This window comes from Athene noctua, chromosome 4 (genome assembly GCF_965140245.1).
Source record: "Athene noctua chromosome 4, bAthNoc1.hap1.1, whole genome shotgun sequence".
Classification (NCBI taxonomy): domain Eukaryota; kingdom Metazoa; phylum Chordata; class Aves; order Strigiformes; family Strigidae; genus Athene; species Athene noctua.
Genome location: NC_134040.1, coordinates 54,888,317 through 54,904,061, shown reverse-complemented (window position 1 = coordinate 54,904,061; position 15,745 = coordinate 54,888,317). Strand labels below are relative to the sequence as shown.

Below are 15,745 nucleotides of genomic sequence, written 5' to 3'. Positions count from 1 at the left end.
ATTCTGGTTATGCACTGCAATGCAGCTACTGCAGCATTTTAGGCATACAACTGAAAATATGTTTTTAATGCCTTGCAGATGTGTGAAGCTGGAAATCACTTTATCAACGTAGCTTTAGCTCACCAAAATCATTCAGGTGTGTCTTTGTTTCCTGTTTGTCTATTTAAGACTGAAATGTGCTTAACATATCCATCTTCTGCCGTTATACAGTAATTTATATATCTACATCCACAGGATAAAGAAAGATTAAGTAGGTATCATGCCATTGGTATAACATCTTCAAAATAAATGTGGTGACAAGGAAACATTAGCAACACCATTGTTGTTCCAAAGCTTAGAGCAAATTTATCTTAATTAGACACAACTGCAGTTTAAATATTAATTTAAACGTGAAAGTTCTCTAAAGCATCCTGTTGACTGACAACAGATGATTCCATTTTAATAAAGTTTCAAAAACTTTCATACTAGATTGCAAAGTTTTTAGATACATGCATCTCATGCAAAGGTACACACACATATATACAAGTATACAAAGATAGACTCATGAATACCTACACAGGCATCAGTGTCTATGTATGCTCTTCAAAGGCTGCTCCAGGCAGAGGTTTTCAGGATCTTCTGTACCGTGAGAATAAAAGTTGTACTATATATATACTAGAAAGTAAAATATATTTTCAGATAATAATAGTATAATTTCCCACTATAACACCCTATTCAAGAAAATACTTCACCACAGTATGATCAACTTCACACACTGAATTCAGTGTCTATTCTAGAAAGCTTTCAATGTGCTGTGGTTAGGCAGGTCTTTATGCTGTTTGTTGCAAGGGACCTAATTTAGTTTAAAAGCAGCAAGAGCCAAATAATTCATCTACATTCTCAGTGCCTACAACTATTAAAGACAGCATTGTTGTCAGAACTTAAAAATGAAGTGTTGCATATGTAGCATTTTGTGTGAACATTATCAGTGGCTGTAAATCAGTGTCCTGTTAGCTCTGGAGTTGTTTTCCCATTATAATCTGGGATGGAGGATGAGGATGCCAGAGGAGACAGGTTCACATTCTTGAGTCAGGGTAAATAAGATACAGCTGCATCCTTTATATCCCAGAAGAGTGCCCTTAGCCCTTGCCTGCTGGCTACTCTGCATTAAACTACTTGTCTCTCTCTTCCTCTGAACAAAGGTTGCACCCTTTGGACATGACAGACCTCCCTGTAAAAACTGATACATGGTTCACTAAGCAGCATTCTCACTAGGATAAATACAGTTTTTGCTGTCTCAAAAGATTTCACTGAAACTTTTCTAACAAGTTGTACTCTGGGAGCATTGTCTGAAGGGATGGCTGTTACATAGGCAAGTTGTGATAAGGCTCAGTTCCCCTCCCTGTACTGAAACTAGTTTTGTCTGGTGTTTTTTTTTTTTCTTTCATAAAGGGAGTAAAGCCTGTTTTCCAAGTCCAACCTACAACCCCTTCACGTGGCTCTTCTTGCTGGTATCCTGTCCCAACTATACATACGAAGTACGTGACTTTTTTCTGCTTATATGCAAAGAGCAGGTGTTTACTGTGTTTTGGCCTTTAACTGCAGAAAATCTGCAACTCCTTCATGAAGTTCCCTCTGTACATCTATTATTATGTTCTGTATGTCAGAGTCTCCTTGCTCCCACAAATGTTTCTCCATCAGACCCTTCTCTTCCCTCACATCAATATCATAACTTGTGTATATTCCCCTCAAGTACAGAGTACCCACTGATCCAAGGATTTACCACCCATCTCTTTGCCCCATCCAGCACACTGGAGGGTTCCTTTCTAGCTATTCTTCCTCTCCCGTCTTCTCCCAGGGGAGCTTTTGAAAACTTGCCCTTTTGCTTTACAATTAACAGTGCCTTTTTCTTTGCAACAGGTTGGGTCTTGGATTAGCTTCACAGTGATGACACAAACTCTGCCAGGTAAGTTTGAAACAGAATGAAAATAGCTTCTAAACTGTTGTTTGCCGAAGTGAATTTTGGAAATCTAAAATTCGTAAAAAAATGTATGGTGTGTAAAATACTGCCATCAAAACTCCCTTGTGACATGGCTGTATAAACCTTCAAAGTGCTACCCTCAGAAAGCCGTGGAGAGCATGAACACTACTGCAGCACCTTCTTTTGATCAGAACCAGCTCTCTGCTTTTTGTTAGATATTGTTGTTTCCTCTGTTTCCACAGTGAAAACAGACTTTGAAATTTAGAAAAAAAAATAGTATTCTTCATTTATGGTCAATCATTTTGATATAGGAAAATTTCTTTGCATTGTAAACCTGGAATAATGCTTCTAATAGGGAGAGGAAAACAGATGTACTTAGTATTTCAAAAGAGAAAAGACACACACGTTCCTGGTAGCTTTTGCCCGTTTGCTTATATCAGGCAGCCAGCTCGTAACAGCAGCCTACTTAGTAGCATTTTCAACTCTTTCTCAGTACGTTCCTGCATCCTTAGAGACCTAAATACCCGTATAAATATGGTCCCTGGGACTGATCTTTCCAAAACGTTCACTTTTTAATTATTTTTCCATTCCAAAATAGAAACCTATAAAAGCTACTTGCAAAAAGTAGCCCCACATGGTTTACAAATGAAAGAGAAAAGGAGTTTCAAAAATGGATTAAACCACATAATGCAAAAATTAAACTTCTAATTTTGTTTGCAAAGATACAACTTTTTTGTGCTTTAGGCTCTGGTATGGAAATGACCTGAAAGTTTGGGGACATTGCAGGGCTGCATTTGTGAGGGTAGGGAGCAGCAATATATGCAGCACACTCATCCTTGCTGTGATTGTCCCAAACATAACTTGACTAGATTCCAGATGAATGTTTCTGATCCACCAGCTCATTTTAAGGAAGAAAGGGTAATGAATTTGCAAAAAGCATCTGTAAAAGTATTCCCCATTCAATGCCACTCAGTCTGAAGAGAGAGATATCTGAGAGACCACTCACTGGCTCCTGACAACTAAAGCAGAGACCTGGTCATCTATAGTTGTTAGACTTTGTGAGATCTTGCTGCCAGGCAGCTAAATCTATTCATGCACCTACTGCCTACATGGTCTGTGGCTGAGCTCTCCCTCCATGCAACAGAAAGTTACAGCACAGCTCCCTGTTATGGTTGGGAGCCAGAGGTAAAAACAAAGAAGTGTTATAGGCCAAAATCAAACCAGAAAAATAGTTGAGAGAGGCCATGGGTAATTCTGTGTTGAGATGGCACCATGTCCAAGGAGGCCTTGTGATTTATGGTGAAGTCATAGGTGATACAGGTTGTGTCTAATTGATGTGAACATCATCTGTGTGAATTCTGGTGTGGAGGCTGAGCTTCAGGCTATGGTACATCAGCAACTACAAGGCTGAGAGCAAGGACAGAGTTAATTTGTCTCTGCCCACAGAAGACACTGCAGACTTTTCCACAAACCCTCTTGTATTCACAGAAACAGACACTGAAAAAATACACGATCCTCTTACTTTTCCTCTTTTTCCTTGGTAGCTGGAATTTTTGCTTTCCTGATGGTCATCCAGATGTCTCTCTGGGCCCAAAAGAAACACAAGCTGTACCTGAAGAGATTTTATCCAGAGGTGCGGAGAAAGGCAGCTATGATTCCTATCATCTTCTAAGCTCTTCACAAGAGTTGGAGCCTAAGTGTACAGCACAAGAGCTAACTCAGAGTAAATGAGCCATTTCATTCAGTAACCAAAGTGGATCAGAAGAATAACTACTGGATATCTTTTTCAGAAAATTAACAGTTCAAGATGACGAGCTTTTAATTAAGTGAAAAAATGTAGCTCTTGAATTCTTGGTTCCTGCTAAAAGATATGATTTAATTAGATTTTCTGTAATGGAGCTAATTGGGAAGGGACAAGAAAATTGCTTATATTGAATACTAGGCTAGATATTTAGCTGGTGTAAATGGGCACAGATGCTGTTAAAATTAATGAATACAGCTCATATGCATGCATTCAGGTCTGGTGATTTTAAGGTTCAGTGTTAGATATTGACGAGTCTTGGATTTTTGCATCGGAAGATGTTTCACAGGCTTTTATTAAACTGTGCAGAAGGAGCACGTTCTGCCTCAGCTCCTCTAAGGCATCACATCAAAGAATGACTGCTATGCTGTTAACAGTTTAGTCTAGCTTTACAAGGATTTTCTTTCTTTCTTTCTTTCTTTCTTTCTTTCTTTCTTTCTTTCTTTCTTTCTTTCTTTCTTTCTTTCTTTCTTTCTTTCTTTCTTTCTTTCTTTCTTTCTTCCTTCCTTCCTTCCTTCCTTCTCATCTATTCTTTCTCTTTCTCTTTCTCTTTCTCTTTCTCTTTCTCTTTCTCTTTCTCTTTCTCTTTCTCTTTCTCTTTCTCTTTCTCTTTCTCTTTCTTTCATTGAATCTCATACCAAATTGTTCAATACAAATTGGCTTAAACGGATCACTGCATAGAGGTCTGGTTTTCTTTTATTTTCAGGTAGGCAAATCAACCCCAGAATCCCAGGAGGGAACTGTTTGTGAGGTGCTTCCCATCTTGCTACTAATTTGCAACATGACCTTGGGTACATCATTTAAGTCTATCTCCTTTCTCACACTGAACAGTTCAGGGAATAGCAGAAGACTTTCTGGACTAACAATCATGTTAAGATCCCCTTGATCAGTGACTGACTGCATCCAGACACCATTCAGCTTACTTTTATCAAGCACTGTCAAATCTTTGGGCACAAGGTGAAACAGAGTACATCTTGTTATCGAAAAGAAAAGGGATTCTGCCAAATGCATTTCAGTCCATATTTGAACTGCCTCAGACATTTCTGAAAGGCTTCAGCTCCCCTTCGGTTTGGTCAGTCTCTACATGCTACTTTGCTTTCCAGGGCATTATTTTTTAAAGGATTCTCTGGGCTTGTTATTCAAGTCCTGAAAACTCTAGCTCCATTAGCACATCAGTGGCATTCATGTCATACAGAAGTACAATTTTAGTTACAGAGAACAAAAGAGCCAGAACTGCTTCAACAAGTATTAAGATATGGAGAGTTAGGGGACTAAGTCCAGTTTTCATTCTATCTCTGTTGCACATTTATCAATGTCTTTTGGCTCCCTTAGGCTGGTGAAAAAGCTTGCCTAAAGAACTTAAATCATTAGAGAAACACTGGAGTACACAAGCAAGGCAGGCAGTTTGTCTCTTAAAGGCGCTATTATCTTTGTGCCAACTCAAGTGTTCTAACAAAGTTAATTTGCCCAGTAAATTGGGTTCATATCCCTCTTCTAATGTCTAACTAGCAACACTTATCCTATTAGCTACTGTAACTCAATTTCATCTTGGTAATGTAAATAAATCACTTTTTTAAACTTGTAACCTGTGAACACCTAGAATTTTTTATGCCTCTCAATGGAAAACTCAAGTCACAGTGAACATCCAGTTCTATAAACCAGACCACTAATAAAGATCTATTTTTTAAAAAAAATATTTTCTATACTCTTTAGTCACATACCTAACAATATTTTTCTAACCTTTTTTTTTTTTTTTTCCAGTGTTAGATGTGTGAGTCGACTGTTTGTTTTTTGAATCCAGCTACTGAGATCATTGTCATTTCAGTTTATTAAATGTCTCATTTTAGCAGTCTTCAAGTTTAAAATAGATCATGTGGAAGGGTAAATTGCAAAAATTACTTATCTGTTAATCCCTTGATTGCAATGGCTGCAGCTTTAAGTCTGTTCAAAGCATGTTTCTACAGTGATTCCAATTGCTAGGAGCAGTTTCCTATTCAACACTTAGCTTAGGCAAAGTACTTCAGGAATTGTTTACCACCCTGATGGGGAGAAGGGTTCCTGTAGTAAATGACAAAAGTTTTAAAAGGGGGGTAGGAGTGAACACTAGGTAAGATACGTTACAGAAGGTTGTCTCAGATAAACATGACGGGTATTTTGAGATTGACCAGTGGGGTGTTGACCAGCTAAAATTGCTCTGAACAGTTTTAAATGGCTTCACAAATAGTAATAAATCCAACTTCCTGCACCTTCAGGGTTTTTCTGTATTACTCTGACCTTTCTGATTTTCAGGGCAAGTTCTATGTGATTAGAACAGCTAAGTTAACTTCCTGGCATGGGGGACATGCTTTGCTTTAAAACAAAAAATATATAAAAATGGTCAGTCTTTGTTTTGATAAATGTTTTTGGGGCCTTGCTTTTGAAAAAAAAACCCAAAAAACAACAACTCAAAACCCCCCCCATGAAAACAAAAAAACCCCAGGAAAAATGTATATGAAAAAGCTGTGATCAATAGTGATTTTAGCCACGAACGCTGTGCACCTTTTGAACCAAAACAATTGTCCGCACACAAAAATTTTCATGGGAAAGTTTGTCATGACTGTGCTAATTACCTGGGGGAAAAAATAGCTTATTGAGCTCTCAATATACTGGTATTTCTTGTATTAGAGGCTGATGAGGAAGTAAATTGTTAACTGCAAATTTCTTCAGCAATATTTTCTCTTTAGCACAGACCTAATTTTTCAGAGTCATCAGTAGAAGGAAGGCATGGGCAAGGCCACAGGACTACCAGAATGTCATCATGTTTCAAGGTCAAAAGGAAGGGGTCAACCTCCAGTATGAGCCATCAGATGCAGCTTGCGGAGTTGCTTCCCACTTTGTCCACTCCTAATACAGAGCCACTTCACAGGCATTGCTAAGGATGTCACCATTCCAGCGCACTGGATGCACTGGTGTCCATGGAAAAGGGAAAACAATCAGGACAATGTGAAGTCCATTTTGCAATCCTGCTTGCCCATCAGGGCCATGAAATCCACCACTTACAACAAAACCCGATTTGTCACTTTGAGCTAAATCTCTTTCTGATGCTGTTTTCCTCAGTTTTTGCATCTGGAAAGGTGACAGACTGCAGGGCAGTGAATCCACTCCCTGTGGTGCCATGTCCTTGCCTTTGCTCTCAGGGCCAGCCTGAGCTGCCCAGTGGTTTCTGTCAGCCCCAAAGCTTTCCTAACAGCTTGTAGAGGCAAATGATGGCATTTGTTGCAAAAAGCAGGAGGCAGAAGCACTACAGAGCAGAAAAATCGAGTGGTTGAAGATGGAGACACATTCCGGTGCAGTCACTGGCACAATTAGGCTCCCATGTATGGGTCAATTCCTGCTCAATATGCCTCAGAAGCTAAGCCATCTAAGCCGAGACCACAAATACGGAGACATCAGGCTTACTAGACAACAGTTTTGGCAGGAACTGTGTAAAAATAAACCAGATTAAATACTAATGGGTCCTTCCTGGCCTGCCCAACAAGGACTGTACGAACAGCATTCCTCAGGCTGTGGGCTCAAAGCATATCTCAAAATAATTGCTTCCTGGTCCACCTGGAGAGACTGCTCAACATCCAGGTCCCTCCATGTTCACCCTGCAGCTTGCAACTGGGTTTTTGCTGGGATCCTCCAGATGGGCAAGTTTCATCTTTCCCAAAGTGTTCCCAAGACTTTAAAATTCAGGAGCCTAAAGTTAAGCATTCAGATACACAGCTCTGCATTTTTGTGACCTGCTTTTGCCATAAAATGCCAACCTGGAAAAGAGCAGGCACCAGCTCAGGCTTCCTGGTGTTGCAGGGAGGTGTTGTTATGGGGAATGTAAGTGACAGATGCTCCTGCACACAACTTGGCAGCCTATATTTGGATCCCCAGCTTGAAAAAGTCCTTAAGACCCAGCCATATGCTTGTCTCATAAGATGGTTGCCACATCTTTGCAGCTGACAGGACTGAAAATGATCTCAGTGATTTCATCTTTCCATAGGGAAAGTAGAGCTCAAAAGGACAGTGGAAGCAGAAGTGATAAAGGCAGATGGTCATCCCTTTTTAAAGATGCTATTATCATCAAAATATCTTATCTTGTACTTTCCATTGTTTTGTATAAAGAAAGTGACTCTAAATTGGCTTTTATCACAATAGGAACTGAGATAAAGCAGCCTGATATCAAAGTAGCTCTCTGAAAGAGAGCCTGCAGTGATAGCTAAATATAATAAAATAAAAATCACTGAATGTGAAGACTTCTAAAGCACACTATAAGAGGAAGAAGGCTATAGGAAAGCAAGAGACTATTTATCTATTTATAGTTTTAACAAGTGCTGCTGAACTAAAAATTAATTCAAACCATAAAGAGTTTTCCAGCAAGCTAATATTTTCCACATGATGCTTTATTGGCTTCCCTTTTCTATATTTTCCTAGGCGCAAGTTTTGTCTTCAAGCAATATTCCCTGTCATTAACATTCATGAAAGCTTGTAGAGAAGTGCAGTGTATGCGTGTTCCAGTTTTCCACAGATAAATGTAAATGAAGTGTTGTGCTGTCATTGCACACAGATTAGTATCTACATGGATAATATTATATTATGAAATGCCTGGTTTATCATAGGTGAGTGTATAAAGGCTGCTGTGTAACTACGATTATAGGCAGTTTTCACATCACACACGTTCAGCTTCATGGAAGAATGTTTATTTTAATGGTCTCTGCACATCTTCAGCTGTATGTGACTTAAACATACAACTCTTTCTGCAGGTATCAGAACCAAAAGCCAAGCAGTCCTAGGCCTTTATCATGGTCCTGGTGTTTGGTTATTTATATGTCTAGCACACCAGAGAATGGCTCTCACCTGGCTCAGCCCTGTGAGCACATCTGAGAAAACTTTTCCTTGTCAGTCTTGTCTGACTGGACAAGCAGTTGTCCAGGTGAGGAGCATCAGTCATTATGTGACTGCAACAATCTGCATGAATTTCCTTGCAATTAATAGTCAACCTAAAACCTCTTTACCAAAGGAAAAGACAAGTTAAGACGTCCTGAAATATGTGAGCTTAGATTTTAAATAATCTACCACATATTAGCACCTCCACAATAACCAGGCTTCTTAACTTATATCTGCTTTTATCTAACTTCTAAAGCCTTTGAAGACTGAGGAACCAAGTAAGAGAAAATCATTTATAGTTAAAAGAAATATAAAACTTTTCAATAATACTAATTCCTTATTTTAAAAAGCAAACTTTACATCTTACATCAAAGAAATCTGATTATTAGCCAGCTTCCCCCTAATACACAGTATTATTCCTGTGGAAAAGTAAGACAGCTCTACTAGTGATCCCTTTTCTTGTTCTGAGTACCTGGCCATACTCAGTAAGGAAGGCTTTTGTTTTAAGATTATAGGTTTCACCATTTGGGGCTCTTTTAAAGCACCACAGGACAGGCTCCAAAGAAAACAGACTATATCAAACATACTTTTCCTCTTATTCATACTGAAATGTTGATGAGTTTTCAGATGCCTGGTGAAACACTGCAACACTAAGTTACAAAACAAGGAAATATTTAAAAAGGTGTCTCTCTCCTCAACACAAGAGTAGAAAAAAAAGGTACATTTTATGTTTTCTATTAATAATATGAGGCCATCTCCCAGGTTCAAGGGCATCCTTGCAGAAGGAAACATTGATTGGAGAGATGGAAGGACCAGAATGTGGTTGCAGTGTGCTTTTAGGGATTAGCAGCTATGTCTTTTTGTGAAGAAACTTCACTCTTTCTGGCAACTGAGCTTGACAGAAATGGATTAAAGATGACACATCTCCAATATTGTATCTAATGAAAAAAAAAGTACCTATTCTTAAACCAACAGGGAATATTTATCACATATACAAACACTGTATTCTTTCACTCCCTGGTTTACTTCATCTCTTTGCAGAAGCTGCTTTGCATTTGGGTTTGTATGCCTTTCATTGTAACTCTTAATTTTTTACCTATTATAGCTTTGACATATGCAGTGATGTCACAGGAAAACAAGTTGTTGTTTTCAAAACACTAAGGATGAAGAATCTATTTGTACACTGTTAACCAGTTTCAGCCTGATTGCCCACACATACATGATTCTTTTGCTGCCATATTTAGATATCCTTCCAGTAGCCATGTGAAGCATGATGCCATGTTCAGAGACTTTCCAAACATCCCACCTTAATTCAGTTACAGAGCACAGAGCTAAATCTCAAAGCAGAGACTTGCAATACTCCGCACTCCCTGAGCTCTAACTTCAAAACCACTCTCTTTGCTTCCTTTGCTCCTAACTTCTGCAGGGTTGAAGCTATTCAGGGATTCCCCTCTGAAAAAATACAGGTGTAATTCTTCCGGGTTTGCAACAGTTGCAACACTATTAAAGCATAAATCTATAACAATGTAAGCTGCAACACTCTCATGTACATGTTTGATGTGTTTTCTTATTCAGAGGCCCTAGCAGGTAAAAGGAAGATGGATATTGTGCTTATATGGATACAGGGACAAAGTGTACAGGGCTGTAGTAATCTGAGAGCTGCCATCTACTCAGGGGTTCAGTACCTTGGGCACCTATCCCAGGAGAGGGATGTGCAATATTTACTTCAATCTAATAAATTGCTGACTTGATTATGGATCTGCAATTAAACAAACAGGTAATCTATTTTGATCACACACATGTTTGCTGGAAGCTGTACCTCAAACATTTTTGCACTTGGTTTGGAAATACCAATTTCAGAATAATTCTCACTCACACACTATAAGCACATGACGGACTTGCACAAAGTAATGCAAGTGACACAGGGAATTACTGCATGCCCTGTTATTATATCTGGTTACTTGACTTCATTTTTTTCTCAGGGAAATTAAGTGACTTTCCTATCAGAGAAGTGGCGACAAATTTTCCTTCCTTTATGAACTGCAATATCAAATCCTTAGGGCAGCAGAAAACTTTGACTGAATGTGTCAAAGTGCGTGAGCTTCACAGAGGGAGTTCAGGAGCCATTCACAGATAGGAGATAACAGTCTCTACAGACTGCCTTGCTTCAGTGCTCATAAGACTGAGCCCAGGATGGACCAAAGCCCATCTCAGCCATTGCTCCTCCCTCTTAGAGTCCCTTTGCCCATGGGCCATGGCCCTGGCCAGCAGTTTCAGTGCACAAGTCCTCTTTGAACTGCTCAAGAGCTGAAGTGACACAAGCTGGCCACAGCTGTGCTAGGAGATATGTTACAGGTGCAAGGCCAGGATGCTGAATCCAGATGCAAGATAGGCTTAGCCATCTAAATAAGCAGCCCGCCAAACCATTTTTCATCCTTGAGCAAGTTACTGATATTTACTTCTCATCCCTCAGGCAACTCTTGTGGTCTTTCCCAGCCCATGCTTCATTAACGCATATATCTGACTAGCTTTCAGTGGCAGAGGACTGCCCAGACCAACAGAAGGGAGCACAGCAGCCATTGCCATCAGATACTTAGAAAAATGACTACTTTTATTTACTGGGAAACAGTTTGTATAAGAATACTATGTCTGGGCATGCGCAACAGGCAATATGGGGCAATCTTGCCTATTGCAATTCTGGGGCCTCGGGACTGCAAATGCATATATCATCCAAAAGGAATATCTAAGCAAGTAAAAGGAAATACCTCATATAATCACATGGTCGTGTTGTAATTATATGCAAATAATGCATTGTAAAACATGTTAACAAGATCCCTACTTCTCAGCAGCCCTTTGAGCAGTCACTTTTCGGATATCATTTGAGCAAACAGAAATAAAATCAAATCCTTTAGTGTCCACAAATGTACGGTTGACGTACACAATCAATAGGCAGTTACAAAGAGAGGAAAACTGCAGGAGTCTTCTTATTGGAGATAAGGAGTCGGGGGAGAAACTTTGTTTGCCCCCCCTTCAGCAAAGAAAATAAAATTGATTCATTGGTTACAGTGCAAGGAGATGAGCATCTCCAGCAGAAATTAAGGGCACAAACAAGGTCATGATACATAAAATTTCAAGCAGCAGCAGACAGGACTGGCTAAACTGACTGCCATTTTAACTGTAATTGTCAATAAAACAGTCACATTAAGAGGCAGGCAGAAGGATGGTCAAAAGGTTAAGCCAGGCAGGCTGGTAGAGAAAACATAAAAAACATCCTCTGCCACGACAAATGTCTGCAGATGGGGCTTTTCCTACTGCTGTCCTGATGGGGAGAAGGATGGAAAACTCAGGGCAAGTAGCGTTCCTGATGTATCTCAGGCAAGCCCTGTAGGACTGGCCAGTTGAAAGCAATGAAGGTTAGTGGCACCAAAAATTATGCCTGGTATTTCTATTACTTCTGGATCTTCTAATGAATTTCCCTGCAACTTTTCCTCTCCATTTCATTTTACTTCATCCCCAGTGGATATACTATATGCCTTTATGTTGCAGCAAAATATTCTACAGCCACAAGGAATGGAAGCCATCTGTTCTTTGAAAGTAAAGTGTCTCAGATAGGGTTTTTTGGGTTTTGTTTCTTTTTTTTTTTTTTTCTTTTTCCTTTTTTCCTAATTAATACAACTAATCTATCAGCTTGCTTGCATTTCACACACAACTTAAATACTAAGCATTTCAGCATAAGATAGGGGAGAAAAAGTTCAATCAATCCAAAATCACTGTTTTTTTTTTCCTTCCAATTTTTGATTTACAGAAAGTGTTGAATATTTATGTTTATACCAGGAATCAAAATGTACTACTTCTACAGGGGACCCCCCTCTCCAAATCTCCTTTTTAGGAATGAGTTGCTCACAGTGCTTATTTCCCTCAAACCAAGCATCACTTCATTGCTAATTACTGTAAATTACAAGTGCAAGGGACAGCACTCCCTTGTTTTCAGAGAAAGAACCAGCTGGGCTGAATGCTGGAAACTGGAAAACACAGTGTTTGATTTCCCCAGCAGAAACATCCTCTGACCGCTCTGTACATGGGAGGCTGACATAGCTTGAACTGTGAGTGAACCAAACCTGATGCTTCAGACTATGAAAAGTCAAAAGCAGCAGCAGGAAGATTCAGCATGCTGCCAAGGGGGAAACAAATGTAGCTGGAAAACTCTGACCTTTTCTTTAACAAATGTAATGTAGGGTAAGAGTATGAGGGGAAAAAGACTTATTGTACACCTAGATTTTCGCTCTGAATATGGGCTACCCTTATATTTGAAATGCAAGTGTAGACATGGGGCCAGTGTCCAGACTGTTCCATCCATAGGATGGATGTAGGAGAGAAATGGGTGAGAAATAGGATGCCTCTGTCCTTACCCCCAACTGACATGATGGAGTTTGCCACTAGCATGGGCTCACTGTCCAGGTGCCAGGAGGAAGCAGAGGGTCTGATGGAGCAGAGGGTCTCTGAGACCCACTGGTTCCCAGGCATAACCAGGTGGTGTGATGGGTTGCACCTTTCCCCATGCCTTACTTGGGTCTCCCGGCCTAAGAGGCTTCTCATAGCATCACCAGTCCGCAAGGCTTCAAAGCAACCTCAGGGCAAGAAGGGCCAGAGTCCCCAGAGACACCAAAGTGTCCATTTACTGGGCTCTTAGCAAGCCTTATTGCTCCAAGCGAGCTAATATCCTTGAAGCTCTGCCCTGTCCTCGATGGTGCCATAGCACATTCCTCCAAAACAAAAGCTGCCCACAGTTGCAGATGGCCATTGTAATCTCCCTGAATGACATAAATAAAATAGATGGATGCAAGCAGACTAATGATCTACTATAGGATGCTTGGTTATGATGCATTGAGAAGAACAGCTGGTTGTCAGCAACATATTTACCAGGAATTTAAAAGACAACAACAGCCATATAATCCAGAGGATTTAATGACAGAGTGGAATGAATGCTGAATAAATGCTCCTTTTGATAAACTCACAAACATTTGGGGGATGCAACAGTGATTTATATTCTTCTGGGAGAAATAAACAAATTAAGGATTTCACGGCCTTGTGGAGACCAGATTTTGTAAATGTGAATTTTTGTGTACTTTCAGATTAACCTTTTCTCTCTTGGTATTAGAGGGAAACAAACCATGGAAATTTCAACTTGCAAGAAGCTCCAGATTTTTGGTATTTAGTTCGCTTGTTATTCTGCCCTCCCTAAATCAAGTAAGAAAAATACGTTGCACACTCAAAATGTATTGTGGAACAGAATTTCGAACCTGGTCTATAGTGAAACCATGAAATGACCATACCGAATTTTACCTTTCTGGATGTCAAAAATGTTTGAATAAAAAGTTTAGTTTCCATGGTGTCAAAATATTTCCTTCCAATCGTAGAAACATTGCAATTCATAGTGCAGAGTATGACAGTTGCATTTAAAAATGACTTATTATCCAAACTAATACAAATAGGCAGTAATACTGATAGATAATATAAAAGTATTAAAAAAAAAAAAGTGCTCTGTCTGAATTCAGGTGTTGTATATCTTACTACAGAATTTTCAGATGTCAACAAAAGAGCATTTTCCATCAAAAATCATTCCAGAAAATGGCTTCGGCCAGTTCCATGAAACGTGCCAATAGCTGAAGGTACAAAAAGCATGAGTCTCTGCCCCTACCCACTCTCAAGCATCAGACCTCTTGCACCTGTTTTCCCCAGTCCTGATATTTCCATAGTCTCCAAAGGCACAGGCAGCATGACACAGCCTCTCCTGGCTGCAGCAGCAGTTGGCTGAGCACTGTCAGTTCTCAGCTCATTAAACCCAAGGATGCAGAAGTTGCTCCCTCCATGTGCACCCTCCAGGAACATAAACCATGAAGTTCGAGACTGGAAAAGAAGCACCTTGGTAAGTCAGCAGTTTAGGGAGCAAGCAATGCATTGTGAATCATGGTCATCGCATTCAACCTATCAGATGGTTCCAACCCAGAATTAAGAGCTCTCTCTCCTGTCCCACCCTGTGGGTGCTGGCAGGATTTCAAGCACATCCCATATGGATCCCTGACCAGATCAGACTCTCAGGAGAATTTCCCTTCCTGCACGTGTGACTCGGTGTGGGGGACGGAACTGCCCAGATGTCTCTCAGCAGCCTACTGTGGGACAGGAAGCCCTAGATACATAACACCCCAAATCAGACATTGCCAAAATGACCAATCTCCGACATGATCAGTAGGTAGAGGATCCTACTGTTTACCGACAAAACCTTTTTATTACTTCTTAGCATAAGAAGATGCTGCTGTCTTTTGCTGAAGTCCTTCCTGAAATGCAGCTCCTATCATCCTGCCTCATCATCAGACACAAACCTTTAGCTGTAAACATGCAGCATTTTTACTGTGCTGACACTGCTACCACTGTGCTGAATGCAGTTATTCTGCACCCTGAATAACTGCTATCAACATTATTGCTAATCTGCATTACACGAGCATTCACAGCTCTCTGGTTGCTATCCTGAGCCAAGACACAGGCACATACTTAACCCCAAGTAGACTGCAAGCCCCACACAATCAATGGGCCAAGACTTCTGCAGCCCTCAGTACCTGACATTTAACACTGAAAGTAGTATTAAAACTCTTCCCCTGACCACAGTATTCAGCTATGTGAAAAGGCCGTTCTTTTAGCATTGGCAAAAAGTTCATGAACTCAGCAGGGAATACTATTGCAAGTTCACCAGGGTGCCTATTTCTCTTTCTGTTGGCTGCTGAAGCAATGATCCGTATTTCCTACCCTGTGCTCCATTCCCCTGGACAGCTCACAGACTCCACCTGTTTCCCATACTTGGATCCGTTGTTGCTTAGTTGCTTCATTAACACCTGAAGCAAAGATCAAAACATTGCTGTTCTAGATGCTGTAAGCAAAAATTAAAAAGAAAACAATCTCTACTCTCATCTGAGCATGAGAAGAAGCAACAAATACAACAAGGTCTGAGGGCGATAAGTCTTGAGTTATGGAGGATGATGTGGAAAGAAAAAATCCCTCTAGATTTTCATTATCAAACACATTTGAGATAA

General features: G+C 40.1%; 1 protein-coding gene across 5 annotated transcripts in view; it reads left to right on the top strand.

The window, feature by feature from the left end:
* TECRL (trans-2,3-enoyl-CoA reductase like) overlaps positions 1–14,045 on the top strand; it is a 74,961-nt gene extending 60,916 nt beyond the window's left edge. Inside the window, exons 9-13 of one of the 5 annotated variants that reach the window (XM_074905388.1) lie at positions 79–136; positions 1,432–1,517; positions 1,900–1,945; positions 3,505–3,593; positions 5,523–14,045. In XM_074905388.1, the coding sequence (XP_074761489.1) occupies positions 79–136; positions 1,432–1,517; positions 1,900–1,945; positions 3,505–3,593; positions 5,523–5,528 (285 nt within the window). In that variant the 3' untranslated portion in view covers positions 5,529–14,045. Of the gene's footprint in view, positions 1–78; positions 137–1,431; positions 1,518–1,899; positions 1,946–3,504; positions 4,432–4,467; positions 5,347–5,522 lie in introns of those variants that run through there. The other 4 variants (XM_074905385.1, XR_012633588.1, XM_074905386.1 and 1 more) reach the window with 4 other exon arrangements.
* Positions 14,046–15,745: the final 1,700 nt, after the last annotated feature.